Source organism: Carassius gibelio, chromosome A17 (assembly GCF_023724105.1).
Source record: "Carassius gibelio isolate Cgi1373 ecotype wild population from Czech Republic chromosome A17, carGib1.2-hapl.c, whole genome shotgun sequence".
Classification (NCBI taxonomy): domain Eukaryota; kingdom Metazoa; phylum Chordata; class Actinopteri; order Cypriniformes; family Cyprinidae; genus Carassius; species Carassius gibelio.
Window position 1 is genome coordinate 22993574 of NC_068387.1, and position 25462 is coordinate 23019035.

Here is a 25462-nt window from a genome sequence, read left to right on the forward strand (position 1 = left end):
ACGGTTTATCTGGAATGTGCTGCAAGGACTTGACCCTCAACTAAAGGTTAGCCATCAGCATATGGAGCTTCAGTATATATTATAATTGACATTAAAATTTATGTCCATTATATTGGTGCACAAGCATGCATGTTATAGTTTGACTTAGTGTGACTAGGATGAACGTGATATTTTAATGAACATACTTCCCAGGTTAATTTGGTTAATCTAAAACCGTATCAGGTTAATCCACTGATAGGAATAAAGACTTGATATGGAGGAATAAGTTTTAAGAATAGTGTAGTAATCAAAATTTAAAGACGTTTTTGTCACCTACAATGGGACTTTCCACAAAGCTAATTTCAACAGTTTAAGAAGAAGCCTTTTTTAGACTATGAAAAGCATGCTTTTATCTAAATATTTAACTAGCAGTGCATACACAATTATTGTGAGATCTTCTGCAGTTCTCGTCACTTGAAGCTTTGCACGTGGCATCTATTTTTAGCACTTTAAGTTGGAGATGACCTCTGTTGTGGCTGGAAGGGATAATGTACAGCAAAGACCGGAAGTTAACAAAAAAAAAATGAATTTTCTACCTATTAGATTGTGTTTTATTAACATCTATACCTACCCCAACTCTAAACTTACCCCTTACAATAATAATAATTTTTGCTGTGATGTCTGAATGATGCTTTCCCATGCATGTATGTAATGTGTGCTCACTAAATAATTCATAGGAAAACTGACTGATTTATTGATTGATAAATCATAGAAAGACATTGTATACAAATGGGTCAACACTTCACAGATACGGATTATATCTATACATTAAAATCAAACCATTAAATAATCATTAACGCCATAAGCATGTGACTTATCGATCATAAACACCCTTAAAACATTAAAATACCCAGGCAAAATGCTCTTATTCCATGTCTGATTCAAAATCACAATAGTTCAATGTCACGTTAAGCGAGTATTTCAATAACACTGTAATCAGGCATTGTAATTTGAAATCAGGCAGGTGTCAGTGAATAAGCATTTAACTTGTCTCACGTGCTTACTGGGGCGCTCAGTTCCGGTCACGTCACGTGGTTAACAAAACCCTGACGTCACGCTCTCCAGAGCAACGACATAAAGACGCCATTACCGTTGCCTTCAATTGACCTTTTCAACACGACCGCGTCTAAAACGATTTAGTGGTAAAACAATTGCAATACAAATCATATAAAGAACACATTTAAGTTAACGATGCTGAGGTTACTTGGTCTGACTAGAGAAGCAGACGAAAAGAGTCACGGGGCTCTCCGCGAAATCTCACTGGCTCCGAGTCCAGAATGCGAAAATAATTACGTTGGGTACAAAATGGCGAATGTTCTCTTCGCTTCGACACGCGCAGACTGAGCGGAGGCTTTCCCTCTGAAATGAAGCTCTGTTACCGTACCTCCCTCCAGCCAATGGGATTCGCAGTCGGGACGCTTCTGAGTCTATTCGACCAATCAGAACCGCGGACAGCGCAAACCAGGAAACATGTAGCCAATCGGAAGCCAGGCTGGATTTATTGTATTTGCAAAGAGTGTGAATCAAAGAACACCAATAAGAGAGCATAATTCGCAGCGCCTCTTTTGTACTGAGCAATCAGTTTACGCGCTTCAGTCTAGCCAATAGGATTTTGCTTAGCGGGCAGCCAATCGCAATGCTCGGAATTTGCCCACTGTGGCCCCGGCAGCCAATAGGGATCCGAGAAACACAACCTCAGCTCAACAGCTTATTTCGTCTATGCCTTTGCAACCTAGTCGAATGCTAAGCTGAAGCAGTCGTATAGGAGCATGTAAGTACATATTTATGTTTCTACACAACACCCAAACACCGATTTCGCTTCATTAAAGCCATATATTCACATCCGTCTTATTTAAACTCGCTAGTAATCCAGTCATGTTTGCCGTTTTTGCCTGGTTTCCAGCGAAGGTATTTAGGCGACGAAGAGGGAAAAAATTTGAATGGCAGAGCCTAACGTTAGTCGGCTTGTTTTTTCACAGGACCCGGGATTTATCCGACGAATTTTACTTTAACCAACCACTCAGAACCGACTAGTTTATATCCCAAAACTTGCAACTTCGTCTGAAGGGAAAAGTCGTCTCACATAATTGTTGCGGAACTAACCCGACGAACAGTTTAAATCGCCATAACAGCTTCACTATATTTAGCGTAACCGCCACAATTTGATTGACAGGCGTCAATAACCATTATAGCTGTCATTTTTTCGTTCTTCGAACTCAGTACTTCGGCAAATACAGTGTTAAGTGAGAGAAATGTGGGGTTAGTGGATGGTGGAGGGGCTGACATGGTGCAGGACGGTGTGTGAGCTATGATGGCGACGTGACACACACACACACAGTGAGTGAAGCGGGAAGGAAACACGCAGGGTTTGAAGAGGTTATGTTTTCCTTTAGTGACTCCGTGCTTTGTTTTTTACACCATCAAGACCTAGTGAGTGTCTCAGATTTGAGGTAAAGTCTCGCTGAGGCAGTTGAAGCCGTGTTTTGATGGGTTGGTCTTGTTTATTTTATCGTTTAGAAAGGAAGAAAGAAGGACGATTAACGTACTGGCTAGCCGCGCTAGCCCTTGGCTTTTAACATTTTCTCTGTTGTGTGTATTTGTTTTGTGCTGTCAAATCTTTCACACGTATACATATAACACGTTTTTTAGCACATGGCGCCAGATCGTGACTCTGTTTCTTTATGCGTGTGTTCTGTTTCAGCAGTCGAAACCAATCGAGCTGGACTCCCTCAAATAGCCACCAAGATGAGGGTGAGTCTGTGATCCTCTGCAGTTGTGATATGCGACGCCTCCCTAAATGAAGCCCAACATGCATCTGGAACAAAACACTTCAATTAATAAATCACATATGAATGGGTCTATTACAGACATTTTTATAAGATAAGCTCAGTTGTTCAGTGTTTGAGGTAGTTAGACTGTATGAGTGCTTTCAGAATAACCAAAATAGTAATTTTCATAACATGTGAATGCTGTTACTTCTAAAAGTATTATTTAGATGTTTTTGCACATGCTTTATTTTACAGTAAGTATGCAGAGAGAAAGTGTTGGTATGAATTTGTCTGTGCACCTTAATAATATTTACACTGTCCACAGGTAGCAGATGAACCTGCCTACCTGACTGTAGGGACGGATGTGAGCGCAAAGTACCGCGGTGCCTTCTGCGAGGCAAAAATCAAGACTGTTAAACGCATTTTGAAAGTTAAGGTAAGTTTAATCAGTCTGATATAAGTCTGTCTGTTAATCTTGTCAAGTTGGTTTTATTTGCATAGTGCTTTTCACAATGCACAGTGTTTCAAAGCAGCTTTACAGCAAATCATGATTGTAATGTCTGTAATATCTCAATATCTTCATGCTTTATAGTTGCAATTTAGATTATAACTGGGTGATGATATATTTAGCATTTTGTGATGATCATCACTCAATCATGCAGTTAAGATTTGCTATATAGTATATATCGCTGTGAAACCTATACTTTAAAAACGTTGTCCCTGTTAAATAGTTCTTGTCATGCATTGTCAGCTATCAGGTATTTTAAATATATCACTGAGTGACAATATTGTTTACATTTTTTTAAAATTTTATTTAAACAATCAAGCAGTTGAGATGTAATATATTGTATATATCGTTATATGCGAGTATAAACTACAGGCAGAAAAAGTTGTACTATATATCACTGGGCGATAAGACAGTTTCATTTGCGATAATATAAGCATCAAACAATTAAGATTTGCCATGTAGTATATGTATTGCTCTGAAACGTATGCTTTCTAAACTTTGTCCCAATTAAACAGTTCTTGAAATGTGCATCGTCAATCATCTAACAATCATTTTCGAGCTTTTTCTGTAAGTTTAAAAAATATATTAAATTAAAATTTAAATTAAATTTATGCATTTAGCAGACTCTTTTATCCAAAGCGACTTACAGTGCATTCAGGCTATCAATTTTTACATATCATGTGTTCCCGGGGAATCGAACCCCCAACCTTGCGCTTGCTTGCTTGCTAGTGCAGTACTCTACCAGTTGAGCTACAGGAACACTATATATATATATGTAGTGTGTAAGTTCAGAGTGCAGTGCATCTTATCTGTCAAGCCAGTGTCAGATGACAAAGGATAAACAAAAGTCTCATTTTCTGTTGGTGACCATGTGCAGATTTGTTATTATAAAAGGGTTGTATTGCTTTAATGGAGAAGTGTTTGATGCACTTCACACTGCAAGATTTAGTAACATAAGCAGGCTCTCAAAGGAAAACCAGGATACTGCTGATGATCCTGCTTTATGTACTAGCTCCACAAACCATTCAAGTATCATCTGTGCAAAACATCCATCTTTCTATATAGAGTATCCTGTTGTGAGAACAAACAATAAGCTTACAAATGGCTTTATTTGGATCAGCACCTACCAGTCTTAAATATGTTGTTTTAATGTTAATCCACACACTTGTTTCTCAAAACCTTGTTGTACGCCATCAGTGTTTTTTGTTTTCTCATGGTTTGTGGCCATTTTTTGATATTTAACCGACTGAAACAAGACAGCCTGGGGTAAAATGGAGCAACACATGTCTGAAGTTTGTGTTGCACATTGGGTGCGTTCGATTTGAAGCTCGGCTACAGACGGCGATCAACGAGAGTAGCCGCTTGCAGTTTGAGGCAGAGTTGAAAACAGAGCCGTTAAGCCAGACACCTTCTGCTCCCGTTAGTGACATTCACGTGGTGTTTGAATACTTTATCACAGATTAAGTGAATTAAATGCAATATTTGCAAAATACACAGACGTTTCAGAAACGTTTTCATGAGCAACAGGAACACGTTTTACATACTGCTTAATACAGTGCCATATTTTCAGGAATAAAGTTCAGCATAATCATATACTATTTAAATACAAATAAAATGGGGGAAAATATATGCCTTTATCTGTGTTGTATGATAAACGTGACTCAATACAACAGTGCGACTACAGTAAAAAAGCTTTTACCGTTCTAAAAACACAGATTTGTGTACATTATTGGAACTGCAAATGTTGAATAATCCCCGAAACACACGTGATCGTTGTCATGTGGTGGATCTGGCCAGTCGTGAAACAGCTGTCGCTCCTGCAGCCGCTCTGGAGAAACTGCCGCCTGTTCTCGAAACACTCCCGCTGTACTTTGATGCAACACGTGACAGTCATGTAGCGTCGGTGCCGTTTCAAGTCGGACAACATTTCTAACCAGCATGCACTGCTTCAAGTCAGACTGCGATTGGTTTGTGCAATGCTGCGTGAAGTCGAACGCACCTATTCTTCAAGAATATTCTAAGTAGTTGCTCTTGATGGTGTTTGTAGGCACTGTCTAAGAAGCTTGTTTGAGAGAGATCATGAAGAACATGACATCTGTTACACAACCAGATTACTTCACCTTCGCTAAACCATACTGCTACTGTCTTCCCATCGGTGTTGTTCACACCATCATGCTTTGGTGGTCTTTTTCTATATCTTGTACCGTTTTTGTTTGCAGGTTGTGCTGAAAGGAGACAGCACCTCACAAGTTGTCCAAGATGACCAAGTCAAAGGACCCTTAAGGGTAGGAGAGACTTTTTGGACACTGGCTCTGCCGTTACTTCAAATCAAGTTTCCCATGTTTTTTTTATAACGTGCTTGGTTATTTCTTACTCATGCAACACTTATAAGAATATACTGCTCAGTTATAGCCATGTTCAAACGGAACTTTCTTCCAGTACAGTTAGGGCTTGATTGTTGTTTAAAGAAACTGTAGAACTTGTTCACTCTCTTAATTATAAGGCAAAAGTGCTTTATATAGTAGCACGTAGATAATGTTTCGTTCTAAAATAAAACTTTAAATTGCTTTCAATTTGTGCAACAACAGTTCATTGCATGAAAAGTCATAATGTTATGCATCTCTGGTCTCAGGTTGGCTCAACAGTGGAAGTGAAGAGCCCAGAGGGTAGACTTAGCGAAGCTGTCATCAGCAAACTCACAGATGCCAGCTGGTACACTGTGGGTACGTACAGACATGGCTGACTAAATCTCCCTTGAGTTGCTCTTATCGGACCCCTCTCAGACCCTATAATTGATATTCTGTTAACTAAACTTGCAATTTATATTTCAACGTTTTTTCTCATTCTCATTGCAGTTTTTGATGACGGAGATGAGAAAACCCTTAGAAGAACTTCACTGTGTCTTAAAGGCGAAAGACATTTTGCAGAGAGTGAGGTGAGGTTTTAAGGTGTCTGAATCGTGTGTTGTGGTCGTGTGTTTTTCCCTTCTCATCTGTTTTCTTAATTTCTTTTTCTGCCCATTTCTCTCTATAACAGACTTTGGACCAACTGCCCCTGACTAACCCAGAGCACTTTGGCACTCCAGTCATTGGAAAGAAGACAAATCGAGGTAGAAGGTCTTCTCAGGCAGTGTGAGTATTTACGGTCCTTTCCTCTTTGTGCTATCCAACTTTATGTAGCAAATATATATGAATATTATTCTTTGTTAAATTCTTTTCAGTCCAAATAATGGGTTCTTTCACTCAACAGTTCTAGCTTCATTTTATGATAATCTTTCCACATTCTTTGTCAATTATATTTAAACAGGCCATTTCTGATGTACCCTTAATATTTTTATGTGACTGACCTCTTATGTATAAGTGCAGTAGCATAATTCATACTGAGCTTGTTGTAGTATACTTCAGTTTTGTTGCTGTGCTCTCTCAAGCTGTTACACTTAGGTCCTTATAAAAAAAATAACATGCTTTGAATTAAAGAAACCACAATATCCTGATTCCCAGTTGGAGTTGGAACAAGCTTTATTTTGGCCAGTTTCCATTATTAATTTTTCTATATGTAAAAATGCAGTTTAGCTTTTCTGATCAGTGTTTTAATGTGAAAAGGGAGCATGTTTCAAATGTCAGTGCTCTGTTTGATGCAATGCAGTGCAGAAGATGAAAAGGAGTCTTCATCGAGTGAAGATGACGAAGACGACAGGAGGAGGTTAAATGATGATCTTTTGGGGAAAGTTGCCTGTGTTCAGAGTGGCTCAGATAGTGATTCCTGGCACTATGTCCTGGTGAGTCCTTGATTCAATTACAACATCTTAAGTATAGGATTTTAAAATAAGCTAGAGACTGTTATGCATGGAGTAACTAGATTTTCAAAAATTGTCGTTATTTACTCACCCTCATACTGTTCAAGCCTGTATGCTTTTTGTCCTTGGAACACAAAAAGTGAATATTTTGTTAAATCTTCACACTGCTTTTCTATACAACAACAGTTCTTAGTGACAGGTTGTTGGACCATCAAATCAGCATAAACATAGTCTCTATGGCTGTGAGAGCAGTCCTCTAGTGATTGGGGATCAGACTGATGTGTCTGATATTACATGGAGCGCGTTTACATGCACTTTCTTAAGCTGATTATGCTTAAGCCGAAAACGCATTTGGTCATGTAAACGTGGTAACCTGTTTTCTTTTATCGGAGTAAGGTCATAAACTGCGTATGCATAACCAGTCGCAACAGGTAGTGTTTTGCCTCTTACTCTGATTTTGCATGGCATGTAAACTAGAGTTGTTCCGATTCCGATACTAGTATCGGAAATATCTCCGATACCACAACAAATTCTGGCATCGGCATCGGCGAGTACATGAACCCATATACCGATCCGATACCATTTTCTTAAAAAAGACCTAGTTATGACCGCAAGCTTTGCCTAACCGCTGCACGGTTCTTCTTCGCTGCTCAAAATGCATTGAAAACACAGGAAGTTGTGCTGTGTTGCCACAAGCAACCCCTGTTTAGAGCAGCGAAGAAGAAATGAAAACGCGTTAGCAGCCCTTATCTATATATGACTGGATCACTCATCACATTCTAAACTGCCAAAACACAGTGAAGCCGCTACTATATTATAGATCAGTGGTTAGCAGTATGTCTCTGTAGTACCGGTAGTTACAGACTCTCGAGTATATTCAGTACCGGCAGCTGCGTTCAGTCGCTTCCGTGTAAGTCAAAGCGCAGGGCTCCAGACAGTAGCCGAATATATACTAGTGTCTGTGAATATTAAACTGCAAAATACTATTTAAATATTACTCCCGCAAAATCTACATCTCTGTGGGTGACTGGCACAGATGCGCGAGAGCTCGCTGTTTTGTAGTCTCTGCTGTGTGTCACGAGGACACGAACGCATAAACCGTCACTTCATGAGAATTTACCGTTTCATTTGAGAATACTGTCATATCATAAACACAGACACTCAAAGATCTTCATGGCAGCCCATTAAAATAAATGTTTGGTTTACATGAGTAAATTGACAATATATAAAGCTACTGTTGTAGCCTACAGTAATAATAATACGTCTCTATAATAATAATAATAATGCCTAGATGGTTGCTTGTTTTTTACTTGTTTTGTTGTAAAGAGATTATCTGATTAATAGATCTTTTTTGTTGCAGTTTTTTTATACAGTTATATTGTAAAACTTAAATACCTTTTTTAGTTTGCGGTGTTAGATTTTTGGCTGCATTTGAAGTTCTTTTTTGCATAAGAAAATAAATAATACTGTCAAATTCATGTTAGATAATAAAAATACTGTAATAAATACAGTAGTTCACCATGTATTTGTTCATGTTTTATTGAGGGATCTGTCTGAAGCACACCATAAAAAAATTCTAGCAATTTACACAGGGCTAGTAGTATATACAGCTGTATATACAGATATACACCCAGGTATCGGATCAGTACTCGGTATCGGCCGATACCCTGAGCCCAGGTATCGGAATCGGTATCGGGAAGAGAAAAAGGGTATCGGAACATCTCTAATGTAAACAGACTAACTTGCTTACTGAAGTGAGCATGTGTGATACATGACAGGAACGCATCGTTAGTGCAGATTTAAGCACATCTAGACCTAGCAAATGTCTTGCAGTAAAGAAAGAAGGAAATATATCACAAAAGCAGACTTTTTCATGACTCGGAAAATGATGTGTTCTGATCTCGTGCAGTAGAAGGGATTCAGTCACAATGCTGTGTTTATAACTGCACGAGAGGATAATATATGAGCTGTAAGTTTTACAACATGTTGCAAGCTTAATTTAACATCACAACTGACAAATTTATGGGATATTCTGAGTCCGATATGCAAATTATGATATTTTGACGTAACTACAGGGAAATAACCGGACTTATTAATGAAGTCATGTAAACACAGCTTACTTGCGTTTTCAGGTTACTGATGTGCATGTAAACAGGCAAAACTGGTTATCTGAATAAGCTGATCTTTGTGAGCTATGAGCTTACTGGTGTGTTAAAATGTCTGAAACTGTTGTATGAAAAATATTGGGCTCTTTATAAAAAAAAAAAAAAAGTCCTACAAAAAACTGCATGTACTGGTTTGGACGTGAGATGACATGAGAATATTTTTAAAGAATATAGACAGAGCCATTCAGGAGATGTTGTATTGTTGCTGTTGGATAGTACTTGATGCAGTTTTTTGCTTTTGGTAATTGCAAAGGTTATGTATTGAATTGAACTTCTGAATTGAAAAAAATGTTGCAAACGGAATAGATCTTGGTGTCAATGAAGACTCAAGCCTTTCAGTTCTAATAATGAATTCACTGATTATGGTACTCCTATGTTGGTGAAGACTTGATTTCTTTTTTTTTTACTTTTTTGTATTTTATTTTCAAAAAGTTTTGAGTTTTAACATTTTCTTTCTGTTTGAAGGTGATATCTCCGAGCTGCAATGATGACCTAACTGTCAAAAAGGACCAATGTTTAGTTCGATCATTTGCAGATTCAAAATTGTGAGTAACACTGAAAAATATCTTTGACATTTAAGACCCCCATGAGGTCAAAATTGATTGTTTCCTTCATTCCATGTCTGTTAGCCTTGCTCATTAAGTCATTGTACAGGATTTTTAATGTTAATATTTAGATTTTAAAGTGGTGAATTGTTTAATAAGAAAATTTTCATATTTTTGTTCTTTCTCTGATTTATCACTGTTTGTGTTCTGCAGTCACACAGTGGCACGCAAAGATGTTCAGGAGGTAAATATTGGCACCCTCTCCAAGCCTGAATGCTCAAACTGGAAAGGTTCGAGACCCAAGATCAGCTGACCCTTTATTGACTTAAGTTTTTACAGGTCAGAGTATGATTTCTTATGCTCTTTCTTGTTCTCTTGCCAGGGTTTGAAGCAGCACAGCACTTTCTACAGGCCAGACAGGTCCCTGACATCTGGAAAGTGGACTTAAGTGAGATTCTTGAATCCTCTAGCAGTGATGAAGAAGACGATGATGAGGATAGTGAAGGCAAAGAGGGCAAAGAGGAGGAGAAGGAGCCAGAACCAGAGGAAGTAAGACTCCAGTATATCTTACTTTCTTTTCCATTTCTTTATCTTGAAATGGGTTTTCTTTTAAAAGTTTAAATAATTTGTCAAATGATGAAAAGATTTCGGTGTGCTGCTGATGTATTCAGTGGTGTTGGAAAATTGCAGCCTTGTCTATCAAACTTGTGAACCATGTTTATTTCTTCCTCCATTTTGACTCTGTGTTTCAGTTTATGCTCTTGCTTGCACCCTTGTTTCTTGGGCTCAGTGATTGGCATGTAGTTTTGTAGCGATTGCTCTGATTAAAGGGGTTGCCAGAGCTGCGTAACTGAGGCAATATGAGGCCATGACCTGTATCGATTGAGAGAATCCCAGTAATGGCATTTATGTTGATTTTGTGAAGAAATTCCCGTGGCCCTTTACATCTTACGTTCTCGTACACCTTGATTAATCCCACTGAATGGTTGCAGCATTTGGGAAAGTGCCCAAACTCTGCACAACAATGTCCCATTCTTCCTGCTCCCTGAGTTTGGACAAATGGCCATTTGCTTGGTTTTCTGACATGTTCCCATGGCAACTGCTCATTCCCTTGGTTGTGAAAAGGCTGTGGGATTGGCCCAGTGGAGGTGTGCCAGTTCTGATGGTGGGTGGAGCTGAGCTCATCTCAAGGAGTCTTCTCTCCTAGCTGGAGAAGGTCGGCATGTGAAAAAATAATTTGAAATGATTTGTTTCTTTTCCACTTGGATTCTGTTTAAATTTTGGATGTGTAAAAACTACACACTTTTTTCGACTATATGGTGGGCTGCCAACTAATCGGTCTTAAGGAATCCCTGTTTAATTTGACTGGATTGAAAATTAGTGCATTTGATAGTTAAACATATTGCTGTGTAAATTCTGATGTTTGCTATATTGTGAATGTAATATTCCATTTGTTATCTTGATATTTAATATGGTTGCTTGGCCATTATAGTTCTTGATTGTGCATTCTTTCTGTAAAATGTCATTTTTTCCATCACTGCTGTTTTACGTATGCTTATATGCAAATACAAAGATAGCATGATCAGAGTAATCCCATTCGGAAACTAATGACTTATGTTCTGATTCTTTTTATGAACTTATGAATCAGGAGTGGACAGTCACATCCCACTCTGACAACTGCTGCGGTGTGGTTTGGACTCATTTATGTTGTGTGTGTGTGTGTGTGGACACAGACATTTGATGCAGTTTCTCTTACTGTATGCAGTTCCGAATCATGAGCGGGATTTTTTTTTATAGCTGGGACCGCTCCATCTTTCAGTATCAAACGATGTGCAAATCCAGTGTCGAACTGGGCCTTGTTTATAAAATGTTCATCAACAAACACACTTGCGAAAAACATGTTGCTGCCCCTAAAAACAAACTGCATCCACTGTTTATGTAACGCTGGGTTCTTTGGTAAGCTGCCGAATGAAGCATGTGGATGGACGCGCTCTCACTCTGGTCAATGTACAGTATTGTTCAAAATAATAGCAGTACAATGTGACTAACCAGAATAATCAAGGTTTTTCGTATATTTTTTTATTGCTACGTGGCAAACAAGTTACCAGTAGGTTCAGTAGATTCTCAGAAAACAAATGATACCCAGCATTCATGATATGCACGCTCTTAAGGCTGTGCAATTGGGCAATTAGTTGAATTAGTTGAAAGGGGTGTGTTCAAAAAAATAGCAGTGTGGCATTCAATCACTGAGGTCATCAATTTTGTGAAGAAACAGGTGTGAATCAGGTGGCCCCTATTTAAGGATGAAGCCAACACTTGTTGAACATGCATTTGAAAGCTGAGGAAAATGGGTCGTTCAAGACATTGTTCAGAAGAACAGCGTACTTTGATTAAAAAGTTGATTAGAGAGGGGAAAACCTATAAAGAGGTGCAAAAAATGATAGGCTGTTCAGCTAAAATGATCTCCAATGCCTTAAAATGGAGAGCAAAACCAGAGAGACGTGGAAGAAAACGGAAGACAACCATCAATATGGATAGAAGAATAACCAGAATGGCAAAGGCTCAGCCAATGATCACCTCCAGGATGATCAAAGACAGTCTGGAGTTACCTGTAAGTACTGTGACAGTTAGAAGACGTCTGTGTGAAGCTAATCTATTTTCAAGAATCCCCCGCAAAGTCCCTCTGTTAAAAAAAAGGCATGTGCAGAAGAGGTTACAATTTGCCAAAGAACACATCAACTGGCCTAAAGAGAAATGGAGGAACATTTTGTGGACTGATGAGAGTAAAATTGTTCTTTTTGGGTCCAAGGGCCACAGGCAGTTTGTGAGACGACCCCCAAACTCTGAATTCAAGCCACAGTACACAGTGAAGACAGTGAAGCATGGAGGTGCAAGCATCATGATATGGGCATGTTTCTCCTACTATGGTGTTGGGCCTATTTATCGCATACCAGGGATCATGGATCAGTTTGCATATGTTAAAATACTTGAAGAGGTCATGTTGCCCTATGCTGAAGAGGACATGCCCTTGAAATGGTTGTTTCAACAAGACAATGACCCAAAACACACTAGTAAACGGGCAAAGTCTTGGTTCCAAACCAACAAAATTAATGTTATGGAGTGGCCAGCCCAATCTCCAGACCTTAATCCAATTGAGAACTTGTGGGGTGATATCAAAAATGCTGTTTCTGAAGCAAAACCAAGAAATGTCAATGAATTGTGGAATGTTGTTAAAGAATCATGGAGTGGAATAACAGCTGAGAGGTGCCACAAGTTGGTTGACTCCATGCCACACAGATGTCAAGCAGTTTTAAAAAACTGTGGTCATACAACTAAATATTAGTTTAGTGATTCACAGGATTGCTAAATCCCAGAAAAAAAAAATGTTTGTACAAAATAGTTTTGAGTTTGTACAGTCAAAGGTAGACACTGCTATTTTTTTGAACACACCCCTTTCAACTAATTGCCCAATTGCACAGCCTTAAGAGCGTGCATATCATGAATGCTGGGTCTTGTTTGTTTTCTGACAATCTACTGAACCTACTGGTAACTTGTTTGCCACGTAGCAATAAAAAATATACTAAAAACCTTGATTATTCTGGTTAGTCACATTGTACTGCTATTATTTTGAACAATACTGTATGCACGGCAGTGCTTTTCCAGGAGAAGTGCCCATATAAAGAGTTCCACCCTTCATTACGTTCATTACGTTCCTCCATTATTACGTAAACATTCTGAAAGTTGTAAGAAATCAGGAAGTGTGTATTTGGCACAAAAATACTCTGTTATACATCCAAATCATTTTTTGAAACATTCGCCGTAATTCGCATGAGAATGCAGCTCTTTAACCGTGTAAATGACTCTGAATGCATGAAAACGCATTAGACTTCCCTTTTAATCTGTAAATAAGCATTGCGTTGAAGTAAGAGTTTTTAACAGAATCAATAAGGAACTAGAAGTCAGAGTTGTAAAGTTCCTCACAATTCCCATTTGATGCTAAAAGTGGATTTTAGCATTTCTGTATACAAATGATCTTTTTAATGTTTATTTTGCATGTCATGTTTTCACAGGGTGTTTTGTGCAAAACTTTTCACAGAGACAACCTATGAGACTATAATAGATAATTCCATCTTTGCTGAACTTCAAATTCATAAGTTCTTTCTCTTAAACAGCCTGATGATGAGCCAGATCCAGAAGAAAGGGACCTCTTTCTTCAGCAGCTTTACAAGTTCATGGAGGACAGAGGTAATGCCTGCAAACCACCAGTTGATTTATAATCACTGTGGGAATGAGGATTAACAATTTTCAGGGGGGCTCATATCATGGTGCATGTCTTTTATAGTCTTTTTGTGTGTGTTTGTGGCTTCAAAAGTTCAATTATTATAATTTTTTTTTTCATAGACAAATCTCAAAAGTTCTGTAAGACACATTTTCAGTTTAACACTTCTCTCTTCCTCTGCTTTACTTCCAGGGACACCAATTAACAAACCTCCAGTGCTTGGCTACAAGGATCTCAACCTCTTCAAGCTCTTCCGACTGGTGCATGTTCACGGAGGCTGTGACAGTGTGAGTGTTCTTCGTGTTCCCACCATCTGTTTATTGTATTCCGCAAGTGGGAAGTGAGACCTTGCCAAAATTATGAAGCAAAAGTGGCCGCTGAATGATTTTATGAAGTTCACTGAACTAGACAGGAAAAAAAAAAATTGCCTGTTTATCAAATGTTCTGTGAATCTTATTGAGGGTAATTATATTTGGAGGTTTGGACAGGTGATAATTTGGCAAACAGTTGTAATTGTTCGAGAGATGTCTTATCTGATCAGGGTGCGGTAGACAAATGTATATGACACTACCAGCTCTGTGCATCAAGAATAAGTGCTTTTAGTCATTAGAAAGACTTGTGTAATGAGATTGGTTTATTTGTTTTTTTTTTAGATTGAAAGTGGCTCTATTTGGAAACAGATCTACATGGATCTTGGCATCCCAGTTTTGAACTCTGCTGCCTCGTACAATGTGAAAACAGCCTACAGAAAGTAAGTGCATGCTCTCACTATTCCTGCTGTACAGGACTATATTTGTTTACTCAGCAGCCACACTTTTTGTGTCGTTGGCAAATGGAGACAATTTTCCATTTTGAAGGTGACTTTGCTACACTGTTACAGAAATCTTAAGTTTTACCTCATGAAATGGTTAAATAAAAAAAAATGAACCCAGCTCTTATGAAAATTGAAGTCTTGTTAAACAAGAATGAGGTTAAATATGATGATACCAGAGAATGGTTTCGCTTGTTTGACTGATGTTATGTGATGTTAAAATTCTCTTGGCTGTCTGATTAACCTCTGCTTGAGTTAAAAAAAAAAAAAAAAAAAAGAAATTGGAGAAGGCTATATTTTCACTTTGATGAAAATGACTCGCATTGATAATATTGTCGGTGATTAAATATAACATTACTTATCCTTTGACTTTAACCTCAGGTACCTTTACGGATTTGAGGAGTACTGCCGCTCTGCTCAGATTCAGTTCAGGACAGTGCACCACAACGAGCCACGGCCAGACCGCCAGCCAGAAGTGCAGTGTGTTAAGACTCTGGAAAAAGAGAGTGAAGACCCAGACGAGATGATACAGCAGGTTACAGCTGAGCTTGGAGCTAGTGAGGAAAAACCTGCTGCAGAAGCTGATGAGTCAGATGCTGAGAGCGAAAAGGAGCGCAAAGATATCTGCTCACCCAGGGTGAGTGTCTGTCTTTCTGTTGGGCTGCTCTCAGCTGCAGAGCAAAAACACTTCCATTACAAATGTGTTTTGTCCTTGAGTGAGTTGGAGGAAATGCACATGATGATATTAGAGAATGGTTTCGCTTTCATGAACAGATTTCATGTGATGATACACTTCTCTCGGCTGTCTGATGCGCCTCTTTGACTTGTGAAAAGGAATTCTTGTTATTTGGGGTTCTCTTTCAAGCATATGGTTCGGTTGGAAGACATGACATTACCTTTGTATAAAAGGAGCAATGCAATGTCATTACAACATTCAAAAACCTCTTCTCACCTCTCACCAGAAGCCTGCCCAACTTTGATGGTTTTTAGACCAGAAAACATTCTGCATTGAAAGGAACAGTTCACCTAAAAATAAAAACTCATTCTCATGTGTTTTCATATAAACACAGTTGGATAGGTGTTTAATAAATGTAAACATCTGGGTGAAAAAACTGGATGTGCTTCAGTATATTGATGCTGTTAATCTTAAAGGGCCTGCAGTCTAATTTACCTGGTGCTGTCTGTCATTATTAATCTTAATCACTCACTGCACTTGACTGGATCATTTTTGAATCTTTAATAAGATTCAGTTCATGTTTCATTGTAAAAATAAAACACTGCAGTCTTCCCTGTATCAGTGTAATCAATTTCTGTAATATTTGTTAAATAAAAGCATATTGTAGCTGAATAAATTAACTTTATTTTTAGTGTTTGTAATTTGCTGCTTTTTCTTATTTTTTAATACCAAAAAATATGTATATTGTTATCGTTTTTATATATTTCCCCGGATGCCGCAGCATAAATGGCTGCCCACTGCTCTAGGCGTATGTGCGTGTGTTTACTGCTGTGTGTGTGCACTTTGGTTAAATGTAGAGGTCGAATTCTGAGTATGGGTCACGTCACTTATATAAATGTTTTTTCTTCACGTTTTATAAACTAGCAAAAATATCTTGTTTGTAATTGTGATTCTTCAGGGCCGGCGGCGGTGTGCAGTAACCCCTGTGAAAGTAGAGGCGAAAGAGCCTGTGATACAGGAGAAACCAAAGGAGGAGAAGAAAAAGGAGGAGATGCAAGCTGAAGGAGAGAACAGTGGAGAGGAGCAAAAGAAATCCGATGGGGAGACCCCTGGGAAACATCACAGCCACCGCCTTGAGGAGTCTGATAAAGATACTGATGATGAAGAACAGGAGGATGAGGAAGATGATGAAGAGGATGGTGAGAGACCCAGACTCCGGGACCGGTATGTCAGCATCATCTGTGTTTAACCTGTTAAATAATTTGCTGTCCTGATTAACTTTATGGTACAATCCTGTAATGTTGTACCAAATGTCATTTAAACTCGGATTGGTTCTCTTGTAAAAATGTAATGCATGTGATAAGGCATGAAATTCTGTATTTGAACCTGTTCCAGCAGACTGAGAAATGATGATACCGGAGAATGGTTTCGCATACATGACTGATATCATGTGATGTTACACTTCTCTTGGCTGTCTGATTAAATTCTGCATTTAAACAGGGAAAATGGTGTGAAGTCATTAGTAAGTTCAGAGTTACTTACTTTTCTTTGAGACCTTTTCTTGAAAGGGGCCATTTTTTGAGATTTTTATTTTACAAACTAATGTCTTTACAGTTGGACTTCAAATAACTTGTTAAAATTGCCAAAGGGGTCTTTAGTGTCTGAAAAAAAATTACTTGTTCATCAAAGTGCACCACTTTGCCGTTTATGGGCTGATATGCAAATATGGGTGATCATACATTGATGTGCTTGTGATCGATATGGCAGGTTTTTTTGTAATTTATGAACAAATCCGCAGCTTAGTTTCTATAAACTATAGGTTTTTAAATACGATTACAAATGAAAAGAAAACGTAAGATTTTATTATCTTAATGTAATTTTTTCCTGTAATGGCGAAGCTGAATTTTCATTTCTCCAATCTTCAAATTCACATGATCCTTCAGAAATCATTCTAATATGCTGATTTGGTGCTCAAGTAACATTTCTTATCAGTGTTGAAAACAGTTGTACTGCTTAATGTTTGTGGAAACTGATGCATTTTTAGTATTCATTGATACATTTTGAAAGTCCAAAAGAACAGCATGTGTTTGAAAATCTTTTGTTTCATTGTAAATGTCTTTACTGACACACTTACACAATTTATGCTTTCTTTCTAATTAAAATAATTAACTGACCCCAAATCTTACTTGCTCCAAACAACAACAAGTGCTGTTTTCGATGATATGGTCCTATCAAAATCTCTGTGTGGATGAAGAATGTAATCGTTCGTGTTTGGTTGACAGAGATGAGAGGGAGGAGGATGACGGCTGTGAGGACTCGGTGACCGGCACCAAAATCAAAGTGAGATACGGCAAGGGGAAGACGCAGAAAATCTATGAAGCTAACATCAGGAACACAGAGACAGACAATGGAGAGGTTCTTTACCTGGTGCATTACTATGGCTGGAACACTAGGTGAGGTGTTGATGTGACTGTCTTTTAATGTTTCATTTACTTGACATATGAAAAGGCTATAATTACTAAATAATGACTACATGAATTTAAAAATTATGACTGGATTTTGCCTGCAAATGTAAAATGTATCAATTTCTAACTTTTTTTATAGTGTTTTTTTGTTTATTTTGTTTTTTGATATTCTGTCTCTATCCGTTAAAATAAACCTACCATAAATATTAAAGACCCTTTGTTTTGTTTTGTTTTCAATTAGGCAAACTTACAAACTTAGCAGGGGATCAAATAAATATTTTCCCCACTGTATATACTGTTAAGTTCTGCTGAAAATTGAAGGCTTGTTAAAAGAGATTGGGGTCAAAGATGATGATACCAGAGAATGGTTTCGCTAACTTGACTGATGTCCTGTGATGTTACACTTCTCTTGGCTGTCTGATTAACCTCACAACTCTTTAGACAGCATGCATTAAATATCTGTTATTCGTTTAAAAGGATCAGAATGTTCATGAAGACTGAAAGGGTTATTTATTGTTCACCTTGTGCATGGTGACAGTATTATTCAAGGCATTTTGTCTCTGCAACAGATATGATGAATGGATCAAGGCCGATCGAATAATATGGCCTGTCGATAAGGGTGGAACAAAGAGAAAACAAAAGAAAAAAGTGAAGGTGAGTGGCAATCTGTCTTAAAAACTAAAAGGAGATTTATCTTTTGAGAACCTTGGGAAAAAAATGTTCTTTTGTGCTCCCCTTCACCATAGAATAAAGAAGATGGAGAGGAGGTCAAACAAGTGATACGTCGAGGTCGTCCTCCACTCAAATCCACCCCTCCCAGCACCTCCCGTAGTGTGTCCAAGACCCCCAGCAGCGAGGGTCGATCCAGCAGCAAGACCTCAAGGCCAGCAGATGCCTCTACCTTGTCAAATGGAGAGGGTAAGACTGTCCATGTCAAAAGCGGTCTATAGCCTGTGTAATCTTGCAGCTGAAGTTCAGGTCTGATAATTGGAAAGGTAGTAATATGATGCTGCCATTTTTTTCCAATGCACTGTCACAAGAAACAGAAACCAGCCTTTTTCCATGTGATGACAAACATTCTAGTTTCTGTAGGAAGATTAATAGCTTGGTGGGTTTTTTTGAACATTACTACTGTTATGAGTTAGACTTATTTAGGCATTTGGCATATGTTTTTTATCTAAAGTATCTAATAGTGTATTCATTGTACACATTCTACCAGAATTGACCAAAGCCCATGATCTTGGCTAGTGCTTTAACTTTAAATAAATGTTTGGACAGGTACCCCTCGTCGGCGATTGAGGAGAACATCTGGGATGTTTGATTCGGATAGAGGATCTAATGGTGAGAGCAGCTCCCATCACTTTGAATCGATAGAAAAACATAACTTGATGGTTTTTATTTTCTGCCACCTTGCTTTAAAACGCATCTTTAAAAGAATTGTATTCTTTAACATTTTATATCTCCGTTTCTCGGTATGAAATGAAAGGCCAGCTGTCATATGGAAATGAACTTGGATATGACTGAGATGTATGAAACTGTGAGCTTATGCTCCACTGCAGGTTAAAAAAATCAGATGAAATTGTGTTAGAGTTTTTCATCACTTAACAAGTTTCCAACTGTCCAATACCTTTGCCTGTCCCCTTTTAAATTAAATCATCTCTGATACGTCAGAAAACACAGATGATGGCATTTATTGTCCAAAGCGTCTTTGCATCACTAGTGTAAAGCATTATACTTGATGGTTAACTTTCATGGTCACTGACTTCGATGTATATTTTCTTTTTATTCACGTTTTTAGATTCAGGGAACTCCTCAGATGATAGTGAGTGTGAGGAATCTCCTGAGAAGAAGTTGGAATGGACCGAGACAACCTATCCACCCCCGACATCAAAACAAGAGGCAGCTGAGAATCTCCCAGAGGACAGCACAATGCCAGAACCTGCGAAGTTGGAGCCTGAACTTCCCAGCAGTCCTCAGGAGATGCCCAACTTTAAGGAGAGGGAGAGTAAACCCGAGGAGAACACATCCCTGATCCCTGTTGAGTCTGATGACGGCTCTCCAAAACCGAGAGTGAAGAAGCCTCGTTTGAAAGAACCAGGATCAGAGACTCCCACACAAACACCTGCAGGTGGTAATCCCACTCAGACAGAGGAACCCTCCACTCCTCTGCAACCTGGGAAGATTCCCCAGAAAAAACCATATAGTCCTTTAGAAAGAATAACACATGTGGAGACGACCTCGGACACAGACTCTGCAACAGAGGACTTTGGCCCGTCACAACAAAACGCTGCAGTGGAATTAAAATTAACTGAACCGCTTACGCCGGAAAGGATAGTCAATGTGGACATGGAAGAAGAAAGAAGAATGCTTTCTTTAGTTAAAACACCACCGCTGGACAAGAAACCTGATCCTGAGAAGAAAACTGAGGAGGTGCAGAAACCTGAGGAGCACCCTTCTTCAACATTATCATCTCCCAGTAAAGCTATCGAGATGAAATCTGAGATGCCTGCTCTTACCAGAGAGGAGCACCTCAGGGTAGAACCTCCTTGCCCAGAGCTTGAGGATCCTGAGGATCCAACAACAACCACAAATGAGGAAATGATGCCTCAAATCGGCCCTGAAGCACTGGTCTGCCATGAAGTGGACCTTGACGATCCCGAGGAAAAGGACAGGCCTTCTGGTGAAGAGTTACTACTAATGATGAAGGAAGAGAAAGCTCCGCCTCCAGAGTCTTCCCACCAACTTCATGTCCTGGCAGCAGTGGGACCTCCACGCCTGTTCTCCCCATCCTCTGCCCCCAGCCCGGACGAATCTCACAGCACTAAAAGTGAGAGCGACACCACCATTGAAGTGGATAGTGTGGCAGAATCACAGGAGGGGCTCGGGGAGAACGAGTCAACTAATAGTTTTTATGCTAGTGCAAGTTCAAGCAATTCTAGCATCTCACTGCAGGATAGAGATGGAAAGGACAGAGGTAGGTGAAAGCTTGATGCACATTTAAGATAATAACAATAGTTGAGTTTTGAAACCTGGTTTTAAATAGTAAGCTGTTTGAATTGGGGGGAAAAAATAGCCATTTGACTACTGGCATAATTACTGGAAATGAGGCTCTGAGGGACCAGTATGTTCAATAGATTGGAAAGTTGTTTAACAAGATATCGATTTTTCAGCTAATGAAACTTGTATCCAAAAAATCTTTCCGATGTCAAAAACGACAAAAAAAAAAAAAACTGTTTTGAGATGTGAAATGTGATCTAGGACCTTTATAACTGTAAAACTGTCTATCCCTCACAGCCTTGTTTTCATCTGTTTAATTCAATCAAGATCTATTTATTGTCTAGAACTAGATTTGCATTATTTTTATGGCAAATACTTTTTTTTTTTTTTTTTTATTCTGTGAGTTTTTCTTATTTTTTATTTTTTTATTAATCTGCATTTTCAGGTCAGAAAAGATTATTGGATTGCACTACTGGCTTGTCTGCCAAGAAGCAAAAACGCAGCCAGAAACGTTCAAGCGCTGTATGTAAAACTGAGAAGAATGGAGCAGGTGAGTGTTTTGATGCAAGTTCAAAGCCTTGGATGCATTTATGGATTGATGTCCAAGTCAGGGATTACTTTTTCTAGAAGTTTTTTGTTATAAACTAAAATTTCTAAACACTAAAACTTTTTTGAAAAGTTACTGTTTTAATTAATTGCTTTTGTTTTATTCCTTACAATTCCTAGGTCAGGTTTACATACATGCATGCATACATACATACATACATACATACATACATACATACACACACACACACACACACACACACACACACACACACACACATATATATATATATAAAAAATCCAGTAAAAGTTGAATGTATTTGATTTAATCAAAGGTTGGCGGAAAGAGAACAGAGTCCAAGATGATGATAACAGAGAATGGTTTCGCTAACTTGACTGATGTCATGTGATGTTACACTTCTCTTGGCTGTCTGATTAACCTCTGCTTCATTTCTCATGTTCAAAGCTAAACGTTTTAACTTTAATTTCTATTTGTGACCAATAATGCCTTTAATTGTGTATGAGGGATATTGTCTTCGATATTGTCTTCGACTCAAACCTGATCCGATCTCTTGCTGTATGTCTCCAGGTCACAGTAGCGACAGTGAGGACCTGTCAGCCATGGACAGCTCTAATAAGCTAACCCCAGTCAAGCACTCCATCCCACCCAAGAGCCAGAAGCTTTCTCGGTCACCCGGTCTGGTTTCTCCTAACAGTAAAGACCTGGAGAAAGACAAGCACAAAGAGAAGCAGTGCGTCCCTTCCCCCCGCACAAACAAGTGGTCCTGCCAGTTGAGTAAGTTTATAGACTTAACCAAAGTTAATGCGACACATTTCGGTTGTAGCTGAAGTGTCTGTAGTCTCATATGAATTCAGAGACTTTTACAACCTGTCCTCACTGGTTCCTGCTTCTGTTTTTCACAGCTGAGCTGGACCACATGTCAAGTACTGAGCGCATTTCATTCTTGCAAGAGAAGCTACAGGAAATCAGGAAGTACTACATGTCACTCAAGTCTGAAGTGGCTTCCATCGACAGGAGACGGAAAAGGTTAAAAAAGAAGGAAAGAGAAGGTAAATTTGCTTTATAATTATTAATTTTTGTTAATTTACAAATACTGCTACTATTATTATTAATACATTATAATTCGTATTTATTGATTATTTATAGCATTATTATTATTAATGACATTAAAACTTGTATTTTTATTCTGTTCAGGTCTAAAGAATTTGGAAATTGTTCTTGATGATCGTAAAAAAAATATTTTCAATTGCCCTTCGACTTAATAATAATAATAGTATTAGTAATTTTTTTATTTTGTATTTATTCATTTGTTGTTGTTTTATTATTATTATTAATTTTATAATAATAATAGCTATTGATATTATTCTGTTCATCAGGTTTAAAAAATAATTTTACTTAATGTTTATAAAACATTTAAAGCATTCAGATGTTTCACTTTCTGTTCTTTTGGGATTTATTGAGCTTTGATTTCTGATCAACAGTGTCCCACACTACAGCATCCACATCATCAGGCTCGTCCGACACAGGCATGAGCCCGTCTTCAGCTTCCCCCACGCAGAACACTGTGGCCGTCGAGTGCAGGTGATGTCACGCCCGTGCCCTGCCTCTGCCCCGCCCCTCCTCTGCTTTCTCAGCATCCTGCTGTCTCCACGGAGACACACTGGCATACTGACGAGCCAGAGCAAGCAGCCAATAGCACTCGACTGCTCACCGCCTCCACCTCTATGATCCTTATTGGCCACTCCCACATTCTGCACTTTGTAAACTGATCCTGCCTCTCGCTCACTGTCGCACCAGGGAACGGACTCCACGTGAGGGTTGAATGTAATCTATGAAATCGAAGCTTACAATTTATCCATCCAGAATGAATACGATGGCACTTTTCACTTCGCTCTCTACAAACGCTGAACAGAAACCTCCTCTTACTGCTTCTGCACAGCAGGGACTGAATTCGGATGCAGTAGTTAATCAGTTGTAAGTTCCTCTATTAGAACATGGTAAGAACATTGTCTCAGATCCCTAGGTAATGGTCACCTTAACCAGCTGGACTTGGTTATTCAAAGAAAGGTCAATTGGAATGCGCTTGTTCCATCAGAACTGCCAAAGTACATGTGCTACAGCAGAGTGCCCTATTTTGGAAAAGTAGGACAAAGTCAATTGCAAAAGGAAATGTAGTTTACTGAAAACTGCAGCTGGCGTCTTCCACTTCTGTCTTAGTATGCGAGCACAGAGAATTATGCAAAACCTATTTTTGTGGTCTCTTTTTAAGAAAATGAAAACAAAAAAAACTACAGAACATGTTTACAGTGGAACACGAGATAAACCTGTTTTCAGTGAACTAATTTCCTTTGCAAGTGTATTTTGTCTTTTTATATGTAATTGCAGAGTTTTTATTTTAGTATGAAAAATTTCAAAAGTATATATCACAGCCGTTTAGTTATTTAATGAAAGATTTCTAGAGCTGAAATTTTTGTGTAAAATAAAGGTATTATCTTGCAACTTGTTAAATATATTTATTCAGTCCGTGGACAGCATTTTTGTATTTTTTACAAGATGAGAATCACAATCATCCTACATTCGGTTCGGTCGGTGGGGTAGAAAGTTTAAGAATTTTGTCGGGTCATCTTGAACATTTGAATGTGACGTCACAATTTGGGTAACTACTGTGCTGTAAACCGCATCTTCCCCCGTTTTCTTTATCCATTCGGGCCTGAAGCTCCCCTGATGGAACACCAGAAATTGGTGACCTGGTTTTTTCCTCCCCATTTGTGATTATTTCAGATTTTCTGGTACTTAATTTAATAATTTAGTCTCCTTTTCATTTTGACTTGTTGACCAATTTAATAAAGGAGTTGCTTCTCACACAAGTATGTTCGAGCCCAGGGGTTTCTTACTGTTCCTTTTGTAAATAGATCTTTCAAAAAACCATGTATTTGAAAAATACATTTTACACAAACTGTAAAAATGATTTATTATTTTTAAGCCGTACATCTTTGTATATTAATTTTCCTTTTCTATGTCAAGTTGGTAGAAGCATTAGCACATCTTTAGACTGTATATACTCAACCGTTTAGGAACCTAAACCCAAGCTGTCTAGAGTGATGACCCAAGACTATGTTGAACATTTTATGCTTTAGACATTGAGTAATTCACTGCGATGAAAGTGTGAAAATCGCTTCCCTGTGACTTCAGTTTATTTACAGATTCCTGGATGAAGAAATGAAGGCATTAGGTTCCTAAGCAAAGCCATTGTATCTTTATGTAAAATAAGAAGAGGTCTTCTCATTTCTAATAAAGTTTTGAAATATTCAGAAATATTCTTGCTATTTCTTTGTCTTTTATTAACTATTTCATAAAAACATGGGGCAAATTTTAACCTCATTTGTTTATTTGGCAGAAAAAATGCATTCTTGTATTTTTAGGACAAAATATGGACATTATAAGTGGAATGCCACTTATTTTAAAAAAATTAAATCCATATGAGAGTATAAACAAATACTACCATGTGCAAATTTACCTTTACTTGAGTTTCACAATGCAAAATTGCAAAAAAAATTTTTTTAATTATTTTGGACTAAATTTTGACTTTATGGGCTTGTTTTCTGATATTAGTCTAGCTAGTAATACTAATAAAATCCACACAGAACTCATCTTTTACAGGAATAGTTCACCCAAAAAAGGAAATTTGCCGAAACCGTACTCACTCTCAGGCCATCTAAGCTGTAGATGTGTTTGTTTCTTCATCAAAACAGATTTAGATATGTAACATTAAATCACTTGCTCACCAGTGGATCCTCTGCAGTGAATGGGTGCCGTCAGAATTAAGAGTCTAAAAGGTTGATAAT

At 38.3% G+C, this 25462-nt stretch overlaps 1 protein-coding gene, 1 long non-coding RNA gene and 5 other non-coding genes across 7 annotated transcripts; 6 read left to right on the top strand and 1 right to left on the bottom strand.

Moving 5' to 3' along the window:
* Positions 1–709: 709 nt before the first annotated feature.
* Positions 710–1375, bottom strand: LOC128031761 (uncharacterized). Its single transcript, XR_008188166.1, has 2 exons — positions 1244–1375; positions 710–1165 (listed from the first exon to the last, which is right to left on the bottom strand). It is a non-coding gene; the product is annotated as an uncharacterized LOC128031761 (long non-coding RNA).
* On the top strand, positions 1108–24934 carry LOC128031757 (AT-rich interactive domain-containing protein 4A). The gene is made up of 25 exons (XM_052620146.1): positions 1108–1810; positions 2741–2790; positions 3133–3243; positions 5535–5600; positions 5948–6038; positions 6171–6250; positions 6352–6446; positions 6961–7093; positions 9742–9821; positions 10035–10111; positions 10204–10370; positions 13994–14066; positions 14293–14387; positions 14754–14851; positions 15293–15548; positions 16546–16811; positions 17870–18040; positions 18622–18706; positions 18799–18970; positions 19331–19393; positions 19851–21026; positions 21495–21599; positions 22185–22391; positions 22520–22666; positions 23099–24934. The coding sequence occupies exons 2-25, from the start codon at positions 2785–2787 to the stop codon at positions 23200–23202; spliced, it is 3924 nt and encodes a 1307-aa protein (XP_052476106.1). The 5' UTR covers positions 1108–1810; positions 2741–2784; the 3' UTR covers positions 23203–24934.
* On the top strand, positions 15073–15154 carry LOC127933635 (small nucleolar RNA SNORD53/SNORD92). The gene has a single exon (XR_008147554.1). It is a non-coding gene; the product is annotated as a small nucleolar RNA SNORD53/SNORD92 (small nucleolar RNA).
* Positions 15643–15725, top strand: LOC127933639 (small nucleolar RNA SNORD53/SNORD92). The gene has a single exon (XR_008147558.1). It is a non-coding gene; the product is annotated as a small nucleolar RNA SNORD53/SNORD92 (small nucleolar RNA).
* Positions 16989–17070, top strand: LOC127933638 (small nucleolar RNA SNORD53/SNORD92). The gene has a single exon (XR_008147557.1). It is a non-coding gene; the product is annotated as a small nucleolar RNA SNORD53/SNORD92 (small nucleolar RNA).
* Positions 18396–18477, top strand: LOC127933636 (small nucleolar RNA SNORD53/SNORD92). Its single transcript, XR_008147555.1, has one exon. It is a non-coding gene; the product is annotated as a small nucleolar RNA SNORD53/SNORD92 (small nucleolar RNA).
* Positions 21953–22034, top strand: LOC127933637 (small nucleolar RNA SNORD53/SNORD92). Its single transcript, XR_008147556.1, has one exon. It is a non-coding gene; the product is annotated as a small nucleolar RNA SNORD53/SNORD92 (small nucleolar RNA).
* Positions 24935–25462: the final 528 nt, after the last annotated feature.

Bases quoted from the DNA above. Each gene is read 5' to 3' on its own strand.
- LOC128031757 (XM_052620146.1), top strand. The intron at 9,822-10,034 runs GTGAGTAACACT...TGTGTTCTGCAG, and splicing joins TCATTTGCAGATTCAAAATT to TCACACAGTGGCACGCAAAG. The intron at 21,027-21,494 runs GTAGGTGAAAGC...CTGCATTTTCAG, and splicing joins TAGAGATGGAAAGGACAGAG to GTCAGAAAAGATTATTGGAT.